Raw genomic sequence first — 17,158 nt, 5'->3', positions numbered from 1 at the left:
TTTTACTCGAATTTTTAAAAATGTAGTTCAAATGATGATTAGTCATAGTAAGTGAAGGGGGAGCTTCTGCGTTGATTGCACTAAATTGTTAATAATTAAAAAACGAACGCGAACTCTAGGCAGGAAACATGTAGGTTTTCATCCTATAGGTCAACAATTAAAACAGTTGTCAGCTACCTGGCGGGAGCCGAAAAATGCACGAGTTCAAAAACTAAAAAAGCAACTTAAAACTACTACCATTTTCTATATCTTGGGATCTACTCAATGAATTTTGATATTTCTTCTTTTAATTTGTATGTACTTTTGTGTAAATTACAAATATACAATTTGTTTAGACATTTATTAATTAATAAACAGTCTAATTTTTAAACAATTTTTGAAAAAATAATATTTTCTCAAAAATCCATTTTTTGTAATGATACTATCATTATTAATCATAGAAAAAGTTAGGGTACATTTTAATGAATAAATTATGTTCAATAAATTATTATTTAATAAAAATAATTTATTTATTAAAATATAGGTACTTTTTCTATGATCATTAATAGTATGATAGAATTGATTAAAAAAATGACATAACCCAGACATCCAACGTGAAAGTTATCCTCCAACACCAAATTGTTCTATATCGTCCATATAATGTTCAGAAAAAAGTCACACCTTTTTGAGCGTCGGGTTTGGGTGGAGAGGGGGGAGAAGTGGTAAATTCGTAGTTTTTTACGTTTTTCGTCAATATTTCTAAAACTATGAGGTTTAGCATGAACAACCTTTTATACAAAAATGTTCTACAATAAATTTGAAATAAAAAAGGCCCTATGCATAACCTTTCTAAAATGAACGGTTCCAAAGTTACGGAGGTAGTATAGTATAATTGGTCCAAAAAAAGGCCTAACCTAGACATCCAAAGTAAAAGTTTTCCTCCAACACCAAATTGTTCTATATGATCCACCAGTAAAAAGTTACACCATTTTGAGCGTCTGGTTTGGGGGGAGGTGGGGGAGAAGTCGGTAAATTAGTTATTTCTTTACGTTTTTCGTCAATATTTCTAAAACTATGTTTAAGCGTAAACAATGTTATATACAAAAACGTTCTACATAAAATTTAAAACAAAAATGGTCCTATCCTTAATTGTTATGAAATCAACGGTTCCAGAGTTACGGAGGGTGAAATGTGGAGGTTTTCGATACTTTTTATATTACTTGGGCAATTGAAGATGATTTTGGGTGGTGAGGTTGACGTTTCTTCAAGGGCTTATCACTAACATACCATCGGCCACTGAAATAGTAAATCCTGTTAAAGAAAATTTCTTTCAATCAGTAAAAATATTATAAATTGCTCAAAAAATATAAAAAGTATCGAAAACCTCCACTTTTCACCCTCCGTAACTGTGGAATCGTTGATTTTATAACAATTATGTATAGGAACTTTTTTGTTTTAAATTTAATGTAGAACATTTTTCTATAGAACATTAAAGCATATTTTTAGAAATATTGACGAAAAACATAAAAAACTACTAATTTACCGATTTCTCCCCTATTTACCCCCCAAACTGGACGCTCAAAATGGTGTAACTTTGATATTTTTTTTTTTACTGAATAATATCTGGACCATATAGAACAATTTGGTGTTGGAGGAAAACTTTTACTTTTAATGTCTGGGTTAGGCCTTTTTTGGACCAAATATACTATACTACCTCCATAACTTTGGAACCGTTCATTTTAGACGGATTATGCAGAGGACCTTTTTTGTTTCAAATTTAATGTAGAACATTTTTGTATAGAAGGTTGTTCATGCTAAACCGCATAGTTTTAGAAATATTGACGAAAAACTTAAAAAACTACGAATTTACCGATTTCTCCCCCCTCTCCCCCCCAAACCCGACCCTCAAAATGGTGACTTTTTTCTGAACATTATGTAGACCATATAGAACAATTTGGTGTTGGAGGATAACTTTCACTTTGGATGTCTGGGTTTGGATCTAGTTATACCATACTATAATGATATGATTAAGAAAATAGGTATTTGGAAAAAAATAATTTTTTCAAGAAATGTTTAAACAAAGTAGACCGTTTATTAATTAATACATTTATAATAAAATTGCATATATGTAATGTATGTAGAAATTACATACAAATTAAATTGTTAATAATTAAAAAAACGGACGTGAACTCTAGACAGGACACGGGTAGGTTTTCTTGCTATAGGTCTACAATAGTTAAAAAAGTAGTCAGCTACCTGAATATTTCAGTTATTATTAAAATGATGTAACAGTGTGAAATAGCTTCAGTGAAATAACAGTTAAAAAATAACGGCTACTGCTATCGCAACACACTCCTATCTTATACTAGTGCAAATTGCAAATTATACATAATCATAATTTTTCATTTTTATGTAAAACATTCTGTGTTTATTTTCACCGGTCAAAAGTGAATTCATATCATACTGTGATCAGTGTGATTTTTGTTCTTCTCACTTGTGTAAAAAAATCGCGTTACATAATACTTGAACGCTCCCTAAATAAAAAATTCTGCTTGCATTTTTTTTTTCGCAAAAATGGTACATGTTTGAAGGGCAGCTACTAGAGAATTGCCTAGGGCGGCAATTGACCTAAACGCGGCCCTGAAAGTGATTACATGGTGCAAACAACTGCATAAACTGACATAAAATAGACAGAAACTTTGACAAAATAGCATAAATTTTAGGTAATGTTGTTTTTATAAATTAAATGTAATGAGTAGAGTTATCAGATTATAATTTGAGAAAATTATAATAATATGTATTATAACAAAATCTAGCCAAAGAGAGGCAAAGAAAGCAAGAGATTTTAATCAGATTAGATGTATCCGAGATGAAAATAATAAAATACTAATTAACGAAAAGGATGTCAAAAAGAGATGGAAAAAGTATTTTGACAGTTTATTAAATGAAGAATTTGACAGACAGCCTGTGGAGTTAACGGAGACAGTAACAGCAATGGTTACCAGAATAACAAACGAGGAAGTGGCTCAAGCGCTTCAAAAAATAAAGAAAGGAAAAGCAGTCGGACCAGATGATATTCCTGAGGAAGTATGGAGAGCATTGGGAGAGACAGGAATAAGTTGGCTAGCAGGTCTATTTAATAGAATTATGGAAGTTGGACAAATGCCAGACGAATGGAGAAGCAGTATATTAGTACCTGTCTACAAAAACAAGGGAGACATACAACAGTGCACAAACTACAGGGCTATAAAACTACTTAGCCACACCATGAAAATATGGGAGAGAGTAATTGATAGACGGATACGTGAAGAAACCGAAATATCCGATAATCAATTTGGCTTCATGCAGGGCAGATCAACAACAGATGCAATTTTCATTGTAAGGCAACTGATGGAAAAATACAGGAATAAAGAGACCAACGCTCATATGGTATTCATTGATCTTGAGAAAGCATATGATAGAGTTCCTCGAGAGATTCTGTGGTGGGCACTCAATAAGAAAGGAGTCCGTGGCGAATATGTAAAGATTGTGAGAGATATGTATGAGGGAATAACGACTAGTGTTAGGACAGGTGTGGGAGAGACTGATAAATTTCAGGTGAAAGTAGCTAAGTCCTTATTTATTCTCATTAGTTTTGGACCAGATAACAGCGAAACTACAGGGTAGTATTCCATGGTGCCTAATGTATGCTGATGGTGTAGTATTAATAGGAAATAGTGAAAAAGACTTAGAACAAAAATTGGAACAGTGGAGACAAGCTCTGGAGGAAAAAGGTTTAAAACTTAGTAGGACAAAAACAGAGTATTTGGAATGTTCACTTAAAGATGGAGTTAATACAAATAAAATGGTATCTTTGGATGGTGAAATTATTGTGAAAATCAATAGTTTTAAGTACCTAGGATCGGTATTATAGAGTAAAGGAGAAATAGATGGAGATGCATGCAGTAGAATTAGGGCTGGATGGATAAGCGAGTGGAAAGTGTTGCGAGTGGAAAGTGGAAAGAAGCGAGTGGTGTGTTGTGTGACAGAAAAATTCCAATGAAGCTGAAGCGAAAATTTTATAAAACAGCCATAAGACCGGCTATGATGCACGGAACTGAATGTTGGGCAGTGAAAAAGAAAGGGGAACAACGAATGCATGTGGCGGAAATGAGAATGCTTAGATGGATGAGTGGAGTGACAAAGAAGGATAAAATTAGAAATGAGTATATTAGGGGAAGTCTAGGTGTGGCACCAATTGATGCCAAAATGAGAGAGCATAGCTTAAGATGGTTTGGTCATGTTCAACGTCGAGACGTTAATCACCCAATACGAAGAATAGCTGAAGTACAGATTCCTGGAAGGAGTAGGAGAGGAAGACCAAAGAAGACCTGGGGGGAGACGATAAGGCAGGACATGTTGGTAAAGGGGATTAACATTGCTATGACCCAAGATAGAGTTGTGTTGAGAAATGCAATTAGGGAAGCCGACCCCGCGTAGGGATAAGGCAAAGAGAATAATGTATTATAACAAAATCAATTAATCAGCCCTATTCTGTAACTTTTAACAAATCGAATAGAAATGACCAAGTCGAATCGTAATTACCCGAAATCGGAATGTTTGATATCTATCGCGTCATTTTTGTGTTTGGATTGGTATTCTGTAACTCATATCGTAATCAGTTTAAATCGAAATCTCTGACTTCTATTTCACGCGTTTCTGAGGTGGTGGCAACCCCGCATTAACCAGCGAAATTAGTGTTCTGTGACCTGTTTGTTCTGGATCTAAATTTTAAATATGACACCGTTGCCATATCCTCAATGTTTTCATACTTTCTTCATACTATCCACAAGTTTTGAAAAGTAAACAAAATATTTGTGTAGTTACAGGATGCAAAAAGCTCAAAAGAGGATAAATGGTTTTAAATTAAAGTTAATTAAAATTGATATAAAAAAGAAGATAAACTGATAAATAAAAAAGATAAGTGAAGATAAGAAGGATAAATGCTTTTAAATCAAAGATATTTAAATTGATGTTATTAATTCATTATTATTGATAAATTATTTAAAATCGATATTACTAATAATATGCAATCTTTAAGATTCGATTCCAGCTGAAATAACTGCTAAACAACTTTTACAAAATGGCATCTTTTCTATAATTTGTTCAGACTATGAGCGTTGACTGATAAATATACAAGTATACTGGTATAATATATTTATCAATTAACGCATAAAAAGTCTATCGTATGCCAATCTTGTGTATTATACCATTGATTGGAATTGTACAAGAAATATGCGAACAAAATATGGCAACACTGTGAATGGGAAGCATTCAGACGCCAAGTCACGCCAAGTAGCAAATAAATAAGGTTAGGTCCATTAGGTCAATTCATACTCGTACAACATGTCTAAATCAAATATAATATATAATTCTCTAAACAAATAACCCCACAGACTAAAAATTAAGCAGCTAAAAAAAGGTACAAATACTATAAATAATTATAAATAAGTAGTAATCAATTATTTTTATATATAAAATATAAACGTCAAAACAAAACAAAATGCGCTTGCGTCAACCACAATTCCGATAATCGAAATCTCATCTCGACAGGGTAAATGCTGTCGAAGTGATTTCTAATCACATTACGATTGTAGAGATTCTGAAAAGTTATGGAATACGGATTTGGAATATTTCTATTCGACTTGGCCACTTCTATTCGATTTTACTGACTTCCATCATCGAAATGAGTTACAGAATAGGCATGAATACCTAATGCAAGTATACTTATAATTCATTATTCATTTACAAAAGGAAACAAGTTGTAAGAAATACAAATAGAAAATAGTTTTTTTAATCCCTATGTTGCATAATTAAAGTTATCCACCAGAATAATGTTATTTGTACAGCGTGAAATTGGTAAAAACTTCCTCTAGTTTTGTTAAAAAATTGTTTAGTTTCAAATTTAGGATGACAGAATGTCAATGTAGTAAAAACAAACAGTGTAGCCTTAAAACCCACTAAAAATAAAACCAAATTGCAGAAAAAATTGCATGAAAAATAGGACATGTTCTATTTAACTGCAACTTCTTGCAGCAAGAAATTGCTGCAAGAAGTTGCAGCTTTTCTGTGCAATTTTCGTATGACACGATGCAATTTCTATTGCTGCAAGAAATTGTGCAATTAATTGCGCAATTAGTTGCATCGTGTAAAGTGGCTATAAGAGTATAGTAAAAACGCCAATTAAACAATAGACGATTGAAAAATAAGTATTGTTTAAGGATCAGTGTAGAATATCAATTTATGGTAAAGCTAGTCAAAATAAGGTCTACAGAAAGGCTGTTATGAACGTTATGCTGCCTCCACTCGGTCACACCGGGTTGCTTTTGATGGTGGCTCAGTAATGTTTTGGACAGGGATTTTTTTGAGGCACATACGGTTCTCGTCTTTATTGAGAGGGGCGCATTAACAGCACACAGGTACGTAATGGATATCCTACAATCTACATCATGTGATGCCATATGCTGGGTTTATTGGCAATGGTGTTCTGCTAATGCGAAACCAAACACGGCGAGGATCGTAACCGAGTATACTGAAGATAAAGTTGTGTTTCCATGTCTCTGCTCCATATAACAGGACAGACTTTACATTAGTTTGTCGCTGATGTTTGTCGAGGCCCATATCTTGCGTAAAGAGTTGAAAGCGTTTTGTGCCAAGCTTATTCTTTGTGTTATGTCCTTTTCTGTGCCTCCTGTTGTGTTTACCAGACTGCCCAAATAACAGAAATCTTTTACTTCTTCTATTTGTTTCCCTTCTAAATATATATTATTTCCGTTCTTTTCTCCATTTGATAATATTTTCGTTTTTTTTTTTGGTATTTATTTTTAAGCCGGTTGTTTTTGCTGTTGTTCAATCTGGTAATTTTGTTTTACATGTGTTGGCTGTTTGATGTTATGAGGCATATGTCGTCAGCGAACTCTAGATCCTCTAGTTTTTTAAAATGGTGACCATTGTATACCTGTTTTTTATCTTCAGTTTGTTTCATTATCCAATCTATGACTATTATAAACAACGTCGGTGACAAGACACACCCCTGTCTTACTCCTTTTTGATGCTTATTTGTTGGGATAGTTCCCCTTCATGTTCAACTCTAGCAAAACATTCATCGTAGAAAAGCCTTATTACTCTTATATATTTGTCTGGTATTCCATAGTGTTTTAATATCCTCTACATCATATTACGATTTATTGAATCAAGCGCTTTTTCGAAGTCTACAAAGTTGATATAAACTTCCTGATTCATTTCCGCTGATTGTTCCAGGATGATTCTTAGGGTATTTATATGGTCAATACAGGAACTGTTCGGTCCGAATCCTATTTGGTTAATTCTTAATTTTTCATTTATGGGATCTTTAATTTTCTCCAATATTATCCTGGCCATTATTTTGGTAGCTACAGTGAGAAGAGTGATTGGTCTCCAGTTTTCGCATAGTGTGACATTTCCTTTCTTTGGTAGCTTTATTATAACTCCTTCACCCCAATCTTTTGGTATCTTTTCCTCGATCCAAATTTTTTTAAATAGTAGGTAGTACATATCCACCGAGAAGTTTAAGTGTGATTTTATCAGTTCTGCGGGAATTCCATCAACGCCAGCCGCTTTATCGTTTTTAAAAAGGTTTATAGCATACCTTATTTCGTCCTTCGTAAATTCATATTTTCTAATGATTAATGTTTCGTCTCTCTCTGTTTCTTCCCTCTCTATTTGTGATTCAATTCCTTCTTCATAGAGTTCTGCGAAGAATTGTGTCCATCTTTGTGCGATTTCTTTTTGAGTTGTGAGTGTTTCTCCTTCTTTTCCTATAAGTCTCGTTCTTTGCTTGTTCTTACCCCCTTTAATTTCTTTTGTTATTGAGTAAAGTGTCCTTGTGTCATGTATTCTCTCTGCTTCCTCTGCTTTTTCTGCTATTTGTTCCATATACAGCCTTTTATCTGTTCTGGCTTGTTTTTTACCTTCTTTATTTTTTTCTGTGTATTTTCCCTGTATTTCTTTTCGTTTTATTGGGTTTGTTGTTCTGATCAATTCGGTTTTGATTGCTCTTCTTTCCTTGATTTTTGTTTTAGTGTCCAGCGTTATCCATGGCTGATCAGCTTTCCCCTTGTACCCTAATATCTCTTTCCCTGCTTACATGTACGCGTTTTTATATATTTCCCATATACCTTCAATGCTAGATTTTCCTACTTGTTCCAAGTTTCCCACATACCTCTCCAACGTTTCTTGGTATTTGTTTGTTATACTAGAGTCTCTTAATTTATTTGTATTGAATTTTCTATGTTTTTTGTTTGATTTATCTTTGAGGCTAATTTTTATTTTTGCTCTCACTAATTCGTGGTCTGATGCACAGCCGGCTCCTCTCATTGCTCTCACATCTTGTAAGGAATTTTTTCACTTCTTTTCAATGAATATGTGGTCAATTTGGTTCTTAAATTTCCCTCCTGGTGACGTCCATGTTGTTTTATGGATATCTTTATGTCGGAATAATGTTTCCCCAATCATCAAATTATTTGTCGAGCAAAGTTCTATTAATCTCGTGCCATTGTCATTCCTTTGTCCCATGCCATGATTCACCATTACATGTTCCTTTCCATTATTATTAGATCCTACTTTGGCGTTCCAATCCCCCAAAACGATTTTTATATCCCGTTTGTATGTTTTTTGTATTTTTGCTAGCAACATATATACATCTGATCGTAGAACTCTTCCTTTGTTTCATCTTCTTGTTGATTTGTTGGAGCATACACACTAATAATTATTATTAAGTTTCTAAATTTGCTTCGAAATCTTCCCATATAATTCTCTCAGAGACATTTTCCCACTCCACCAAAGCTTGGGCCGATGCTTTATTTAACATTAATCCACTTTTTCTTTGTCTGAGTTTATATCTTCTTTGCCAGAATAGATGACAGTAGATCCACACTGTAATTGGATTCGTCCTGACCCATTCCATCTAGTTTCACTGATCCCTAGTATGCTTATGTTGTATCTACCCATTTCTGTTGCTATCTGATCTTATCTGCTTTACTTATTTCCGCCGTTGTTCGGACATTCCAACAACCTATAAATATGTTTTCCCTTGTATCAATTTCCCCTTCTATTGATTTTCTGTTTCTTTTTTTCTTGCTATTTGCCCTATTTCTCCCCACCTTGTCTATTTTACTTGTTTGCAAAACCATACTCATATCCGTTTCGCGCGATGTTGTCTCCGTATGTTGTTCTGGTTTTAATCTTAGTTTTTTGCTGGATGGGTTACTTTCATCATTTTTTCTCTTTATTCATTTTCCCTGTGTGGGGATCTATCACTCATTGTTCTGGCTCTAGTTTTATCTATGGGAGTTTCTGTAATATTTTCCTTTCTTCGTTCATCCGTTGGAGTATTCCATGTTTTGACTTCTTCTATTCCGTATTCATCTCCGTTTATTATTAGCTTGTCATATTTAATCTTCGCATTATATCCTTATGTTCTTGCTTCTTTAATGTGCTTTAAAAGTATTTTTCTTTGTTCCAAGATGGTTTCTGGGTAATCCTCATTCACGAATTATTTTGTTCCTTTTAATTTTGCGCTTGCCTTTAGGATGTCCATTTTTTACTTCCACTTGTTAGCTCAACAAGGACCGGTCTTTCCGAGTTGTTAGTTTTACCGCCTAATCTTCTAATTTGTGTTGTCTCTTGGTCTGCTCTGCAATGTACTTCCATTTTGTTCATGACTTCCTGCTTTTGTTTGACAACATTTGGGTATCTTCATTTTCTGTTTCTTAAGACCGTATATATTTAAGTTTTTTCTCTTCACCTCTCTCTCGATTTTCTCCATTCTATCTCTATGTTGGTTTATTTCTTGCTTTAGTAGCATATTTTCTCTTTTCAGCTCCTGGTTTTGATTTCTTAATTCTTCAAGCTCTTCTTGGATTCCATCTAATTTTTGTTCTATCCTCGTATCCCTGGCTTCCATTCTGTCCAATTTTTCTCGCAAATCTTTTATGAATTCTTCCATGTTGTTACCATTAATTTGATTGTGGGTTTAGGGAGAATGTCCACAAAGTTTGCGTCTCCCGCACAGTTACCGCCGAAAACCTGCTGCAATTTAGCCCTCAGGCCGTACGGGAGCTAGCTTGACATGGTTCGTTCTCTTTTTTTCTTTTATTTTTTCGTATCCTCCTAAAACCGACTGGGTATTCAATCGTAGTTAATTAGATATTAAAGTATATTTTGACACATGTATAATTTTGTCTATGTCTGCGGTAAGTGCAAAAATCCGAATCGACTTCTCGGAGATTCTTGCCCTTCTCAGACTGGCCTATTTAAAAGGGTATTTATTTCTTCCTTCCCTATTTCCCAGTTCTATTTTCAGATTTGGCAACACCGCCAAAAAATGTTTAGCGGTTACCTTCTTATCGAATTCAATATTTAATTATTGTTCTGTTTATTTACAGCTAACCTTGTTTTTTGACTTGCACTTGCTCTGCCGGTTTTATTCACTTAAAAATGTTTGTTTCACTCCGAATTTTGATGTACACTTCGCCGTTATCTTTAGATCCGATTTGGTATGGTGTTTAGATTTATTTTCACCTCCGTTTTAAGTATTTTCGCGATTTGTTCACAGTAAATTATCGAACTTGTTTATCTAGCCAAATCAACGTTGTCATTTCAATACATTATTTATTATTGTATCAATCTTTTCTCGTTTTCCATTTATTACTAATGGTAATGTCGGGTTACGTGCTACAAGAGTAACTAAATCAATACAGAATAGAGTATACAAAAAGGGCATTTACAATGCAAAAATAATACAAATTCACTCGATTTTTATGTTTGTCGAAATTTTACTCACCTATAAATATCTTCTGCGTAAACCCAGACCATTGGTTCGACGAGTTCTCCAAGCTTGGCATCGAACATGGACTGCTGCGATATATGGCGCAACATGTCGTCCCAAATGATGATTTTCAGTTTCGGATAATTAAGTCGAACTATGTCCACGATGTTCTTTATGTGTTTAAGGAAGAGATTTTCGTGAATTTCGAGTCGGCATAGATCGCATTCTCCCATTTGGAACACTTCATCGCACCCTATGTGTAAGTATTTGACTGAAGGGTGCAGAGCCATGACCTCAATAATAAAAAAAAAAGTATTGATTAGACATATAAGTACTGTAATTTTGTACTTGGCAACACGGGTTCACAATGTTGTTAGTAGTGATTCCGGTTGCCAACTGTCACTTGTAATCTTAGTAGCACATGTTAAGTTTTAATTCTTAGATGACACGAGTATTACATATATACAAGATATATTATATTATATATACATATGTATGTACATATATTACATATACAAGTATTATATGCAAGATTGTGCATTATACAGTGCTGAGTAGGCTAATAACCGCCAAAATAACGCAAAAGACGGAAAACATAATACGCTGTGAAATATAAAAAGAGGTGAAACTAGTCGAGGTGGAAAATTATCAACAAAAACCTATAAATTTATATTATATTGATAGTTTTCCACCTTTAGACGTATCGGAGGAGTTTGACAACTGCCACTGTGACTGGAGAATTTTTGTGACAGTTTAACTCCGATATGTCTAAAGATGGGAAACTATTCTTTTTCTCACGATCATCTTTCAGTGCGTCACAGTTTTTCGATTTCTTTCTAACGCATTAAATTGTATGTGACACGTCGTGTGATTACATTTCGTCAGTGACATTTATAACATTTATTCTAGTTGTCAATAGATGGCGCCATAATAAAAAAAAATATTTTTTTTAATTAGAAATAATATTACAAATATAATCTGTATAATTCATAAGACTATACAAATCAAAGAAAATACCATTTTATAAATGCAAGAAACACATTTGATTTGTTTTTATTCCAAATTGAAAATAAAATGTGACAACTGTCAGATTTAACTAAAATGTCATGTTAGAATAAATGTCATAAATGTGTATTATCACGGACTTACCCTTTTTCCTATCATTTGTTACGTACTGAAAAATGCTCATGAAAAGGACAATATCAATATTATGTAAATGTATAGGTTTCTATTGATTATTTCATTCATATAGATTCTGACCAATAGAAAGCTACAGAAATCAAAATTACAGTGATTTTTTCATTCATAGAAAGATTCTGACCAATAGGAAGCTACAGAAATAAAAATTAAAGTGATAATTTTTGATAATATCTTTTCTTTAATAAAAAACTGTCTTTTAAAAAATAATTTTAAAAGACAGTTTTATTCATGAAATAATCTCAGTGAATCACCCTCGATTTCTAAAATTATTATCGACTTGTTGCCCTCGTGCCACTTTGACATAATTTCACTCCCCTTCGGGTCGTGAAATTAAAACTGTCCAAAGTGTCACTCGAGAAACAAAGTAATAATTTTAGAGCTCTCGTGCAATTAGTACTGATCATTTTTTTGATAATTTCCTGTCGTCAATTATTACGTCAGATGCCCTTCGTTGCTAAGCAAAAATACATTCAGTGACATTAATGACAATTATTGTTTTACAACTTGTTACAAAAAACAACAAGAAACAGGTTTAGTAAATATTCAGCCGAAGATATTAGGTAGTAAAATATTAGTTAAAATGATTAAAAAAGACACTTTTATTTATGAAATAATCTTACCGAATTACTCTCGAGCTCTTAAAATTTATCGATTTGTTTTGCCCTCGTGGCACTTTGACATAATTTTTTAAATTAAAACTGTCAAAGTGTCACTCGGAATACAAATCGATAATTTTAGAGCACTCTTGTAATTACTACTGATATTTTCCCACCTCTACTAGTTTAGACGAGTTCGGCAACTGCCACTGTGGCAGTTTGACTCCGATAAGTCTAAAGGTGGGAAACTATCAATATAGGTAATGTAATAGCTATTTGTATAACAAGGGAGGAAAGTGCTACTTTTCCTCCCGAGAATGAAGTTTACTGCTCGACGCGTAGCGGGGGGCAGTAATCATTCAAGGGAGGAAAAGGCACTTTACTCCCATGTTATACATTATGGTTTTTCCACCTTCCTCAAATGAATAACAAGTCATTTTTCATTTTTACTTAATTTATTTATGTAACTAACCAACAAAATTTATTAAAACTAAAACTAACAAATAACTAATCAAAATAACAATTTACTGTTTTTTACCATTCTGCAAAATACAGGGTGTTTTATAAATAAACGTTAAAATGTATAGATACTTACGTAATAGAAAACAGATATTGTACAGGGCGTCAATAAGTTATATTTCATGAATGAAATACCATGACGTCACTTTTACTTTTCCTCCGTAGGGAGGAAAATATTTTCCTCTCTAGGGAGGAAAAGTACAACTTTGCTCCCTACAATCAGGTCCGAAAAAGTATACTTTCGGTAGAGGTACCTAGGTGGAAAAAGAGGTTTCTATCAATAATTTCCCACTTCTACAAGTTTCATCTCTTTTTATTTCACATCATATTGTTTTCCGTCTTTTCCGTTATTTTGCCGGTTATTAGCGCACAGATCACTGCATAATGATCTACTATTATGTATATTGTGTAATATTTCTAAAGGAAGGGGTCTTGATTATTAAAACAATGCTTTTACTGCGCAAGTAAGAGTGATTTGAATGATCCACAATAGATCGATTTAAAAATCAGAGTAAACGTTGACTTGGTGAGATACAGATGTGTCATTGTCATATCTTAATAATTAATTGGTGGGTTCGACCGTTACGTGATGAAAATTAATTTTATCTAACAATCAACCACTGAAAAACCCCCAAATGTGGGGGTCCAAATACACATCTGCGCATGGCAAACTAATTGAAAAGGTGATAAATGATTTAAATATAAATGTTCTAAATACAGGCAGCAGCACATATTTTCATGTCCAATCTGGCAGCACATCAACTATTGATCTAAGTATTTGTGACCCTGGTTCTGCTCCTCTCCTCTCCTGGTACACATTGGACGACCTATACAACAGTAACCACTACCCAATCATCATCTTTAATAATACTTCTCAACCCATTCAAACTAAGATTAAATGGAAAATTTCAAAAGCGAACTGGAATATTTTTAGCGAAACTGCTAGGGAAAAAACCGATCGTATCTTGTTTGAATATGATGTAAACAAAAACGTAGATATTTTTACTAATTGTTTACTCTCTTCAGCTGAACAATGCATTGGCACATACAATACAAGTTTCACAAGAAAAAGAGCTGTGCCATGGTGGAATAATACATGCCAAACTGCTGTAAGAGAATGTAAAAAAGCTTAAATACATACCGACGAACACGCAATGAAACAGATCTTAAACATTTCAAAAAAATGAGAGCTTTATCGAAACGTACCCTCAAGGAAAGCAAGAAGGATTCGTGGAAAAATACGTTAGCTCTATTAACTCTAACACATATCCCTCTCAAGTGTGGAATAAAATCAGAGAAATGAAAGGACACAACACATCATATAAAATTCCTGCACTCATCCAAGAAAATAAAGTTATTACTGATGACCAGGAAATTTCAGAAATAATTGCTGAATATTAGTGATGTAACGAATGTCATTTTTTGAACATTCGCGAATACGAATGCGAATGCGAATATCTGCTACCGACATTCGCGAATGCGGATGCGAATGCGAATATTCAGTTTTTAAAAAACATTTCTATTTTTGTAATGTTTTCTAAATTTATAATGGGAAGTTAATTGATATAATTTAGTGTAAATCAAACTGAATCTTAAGTTTTATTACATAATACCAAATAATAAAATAAATTGAAGGTTGATAATGTGATTATACGAGGTTGTTACCATTTCTTAATAAAAAAATAATAATAAAAAGTGGATAGATTTTGATTTTATTAACCTAATGTTATCTTCAAATTATTTTTTTATGATATTCATATTCGCAAAACATTCGCACAAATTTCACGAATGCGAATACGAATGCGAATATGCAAAAATATGCGAATATGCAAAAATATGCGAATATTCGCGAAAGCGAATGCGAATACGAATATTCGTTACATCACTACTGAATATTTAAGCAACAAAACGAAAGTTAAAAATATATCCTTAGAACAACAAACATCCACAAAAACTTACGCAACAAATTCCAGTTATATACATTGTATTATATATTGTATTATATAGAGTGTATAAATCTTCCATTTTCTTTGTCAGAACTCGAATTTGCCATTTCCACTTTAAAAAATTCGGCAGCAGGACCCGATATGATCCCCTCAATTTTCCTTAAAAATCTACATCCAAGTACACAATCGAAACTACTTGATCTATATAACATATGGACAAGCCAAGAATTTCCTTCTCTTTGGCAACAATCGCTTGTTATTCGAATCAAGAAATCTGATTCACTGTATAACACAGTAAACTCTTTCAGACCAATCTCTTTGACATGCACATTGTGCAAACTCTTAGAAAAGATTCTTAATTTTCGACTTATCTGGTATCTTGAAAAGCAATGTTTTTTTGTCAAAGCCCAATCAGGTTTTAAGAAAAATCGCTGTACATTAGACAACCTAATTATCCTACAAAATGAAATTACACATGCCTTCGCCAGCAACAGAGATCTAATTGCTGTATCTCTCGACATAAATATTTGATACAGTTCAGAAATCGGTAGTTCTAGAAACACTTTAAAAAATGAAATTATATGATAATGTATATTACTTTCTCGAGAACTTTTTGTCCAATAGAACCTTCAGAGTCTCTACCAACGGAAAATTCTCGGCAATACATCTTATAGGTCTGGATCCCGCGTATGAAAAAAAAGTTGATTAATAGCAAGCTGAAAATTTGTTAATAGCTTAAGGGTGTCTAGTCGGATAAACTTTGATATATGGGAACACTGGAACAAGGGCAGTTTTCATTGTGGAACAGGTTAAAAATTTGGAACGGTCAGACCACGAAAACGGCACATTTATTTTGTCCGACAGAATATACTTAAACTCTCTGAACAGAGATTAAACTCTCATGCAAAAATCAGACTGCTATTTGTCACCTGTCATAATTCCTGTCATTTGACATATTCTACATGTTCCACTCATTAAAACATCCATTTGGTGATAAATAGCAGTCTGATTTTTGCATGAGAGTTTAATCTCTGTTCGGAGAGTTTAAGTCTGTTCTGTCGGACAAAATACGTGTTCCGTTTTCGCGGTCTGACCGTTCCAAATTTTTAACAATTTTTAACCTGTTCCACAGTTAAAACTTCCCCTGTTCCAGTGTTCCCATATATCAAAGTTTGTCCGACTAGACACCCTTAAGCTATTAAGAAATTTTCAGCTTGCTATTAATCAACTTTTTTTCATACGCGGGATCCAGACCTATTACTGAAAATGGCATATACCACAAGGATCGGTTCTAAGTACCCCCCGATAGTGGTTGCAAGACCTTGATGTTGGTTCGGGGGCTTAAGCTGGCTGTTCAGATAGGGCTGTAATCTGGCGCAGGAAGTGGATCATGTATGTGTGTGTGTGAATGAACGGGATCTCCCTAATAGGAGCTCTCCGATGAATGAAGGCACCTCCTATAAACGGACAAGCCTGGTGAACAGGAAGTATGAAAGAATGTGAAACGACCTCACTAGAGCATTTCCTGTCACAACTTAGCTCTCTTGAATATCTGGGAATCCTTCCTAGGTAGTCAAGAGACTAAGAATGGATGAACTGCTTCAGCGACCAAGAAGCAACCTACCCCTACTAATACCAGGATTCACAGCGTGGAGGATGGTGCTCGCCCCCTGCAATGGAATCTCAAGACTGGATTAATGTCCGGGTTAATGTTTTGTTGCGGGGGGAGACAGCCATCTGCGGAAACCTGCCTGGTATAAACCGTATCTATTACGTCATAAGATGAGCATAGATGTGGGGGCTTGCCTTAACCGGCCGGCCAAGTGGAAGGGAACCACAATAAAAATCCCCCCAATTTCAAGGTGGAACAGCATAAGCCGAAGAGATGAATGGTTAGAGGGTATCTAACTAGTATTATGCGAACTCTGGGGCACCTGGCGCACCCCAGTTTCAATAGCCTTCCTGTAGCATGCGGGGCTCTGCTGCAGGCGATTTTTATTTCCCTAGCTTCTCGTGGGAACTTTTATGGAATCTAAAAATAAAGAAAACGAAGGGACATCCGACTCCCAAAG

General features: G+C 34.1%; 1 protein-coding gene across 1 annotated transcript in view; it reads right to left on the bottom strand.

The window, feature by feature from the left end:
* Nucleotides 1-17,158, bottom strand: part of LOC114328431 (hexosaminidase D-like) — a 119,023-nt gene that overhangs the window by 61,717 nt on the left and 40,148 nt on the right. Inside the window, exon 4 of the mRNA XM_028277282.2 lies at nt 10,841-11,118. Coding sequence (XP_028133083.1) covers nt 10,841-11,118 — 278 coding nt within the window. The remainder of the gene's footprint in view (nt 1-10,840; nt 11,119-17,158) is intronic.

This window comes from Diabrotica virgifera, chromosome 4 (genome assembly GCF_917563875.1).
Source record: "Diabrotica virgifera virgifera chromosome 4, PGI_DIABVI_V3a".
NCBI lineage: Eukaryota > Metazoa > Arthropoda > Insecta > Coleoptera > Chrysomelidae > Diabrotica > Diabrotica virgifera.
The sequence above is the reverse complement of the archived record's forward strand: the minus strand, read 5'-3'. Positions and strand labels throughout refer to the sequence as shown.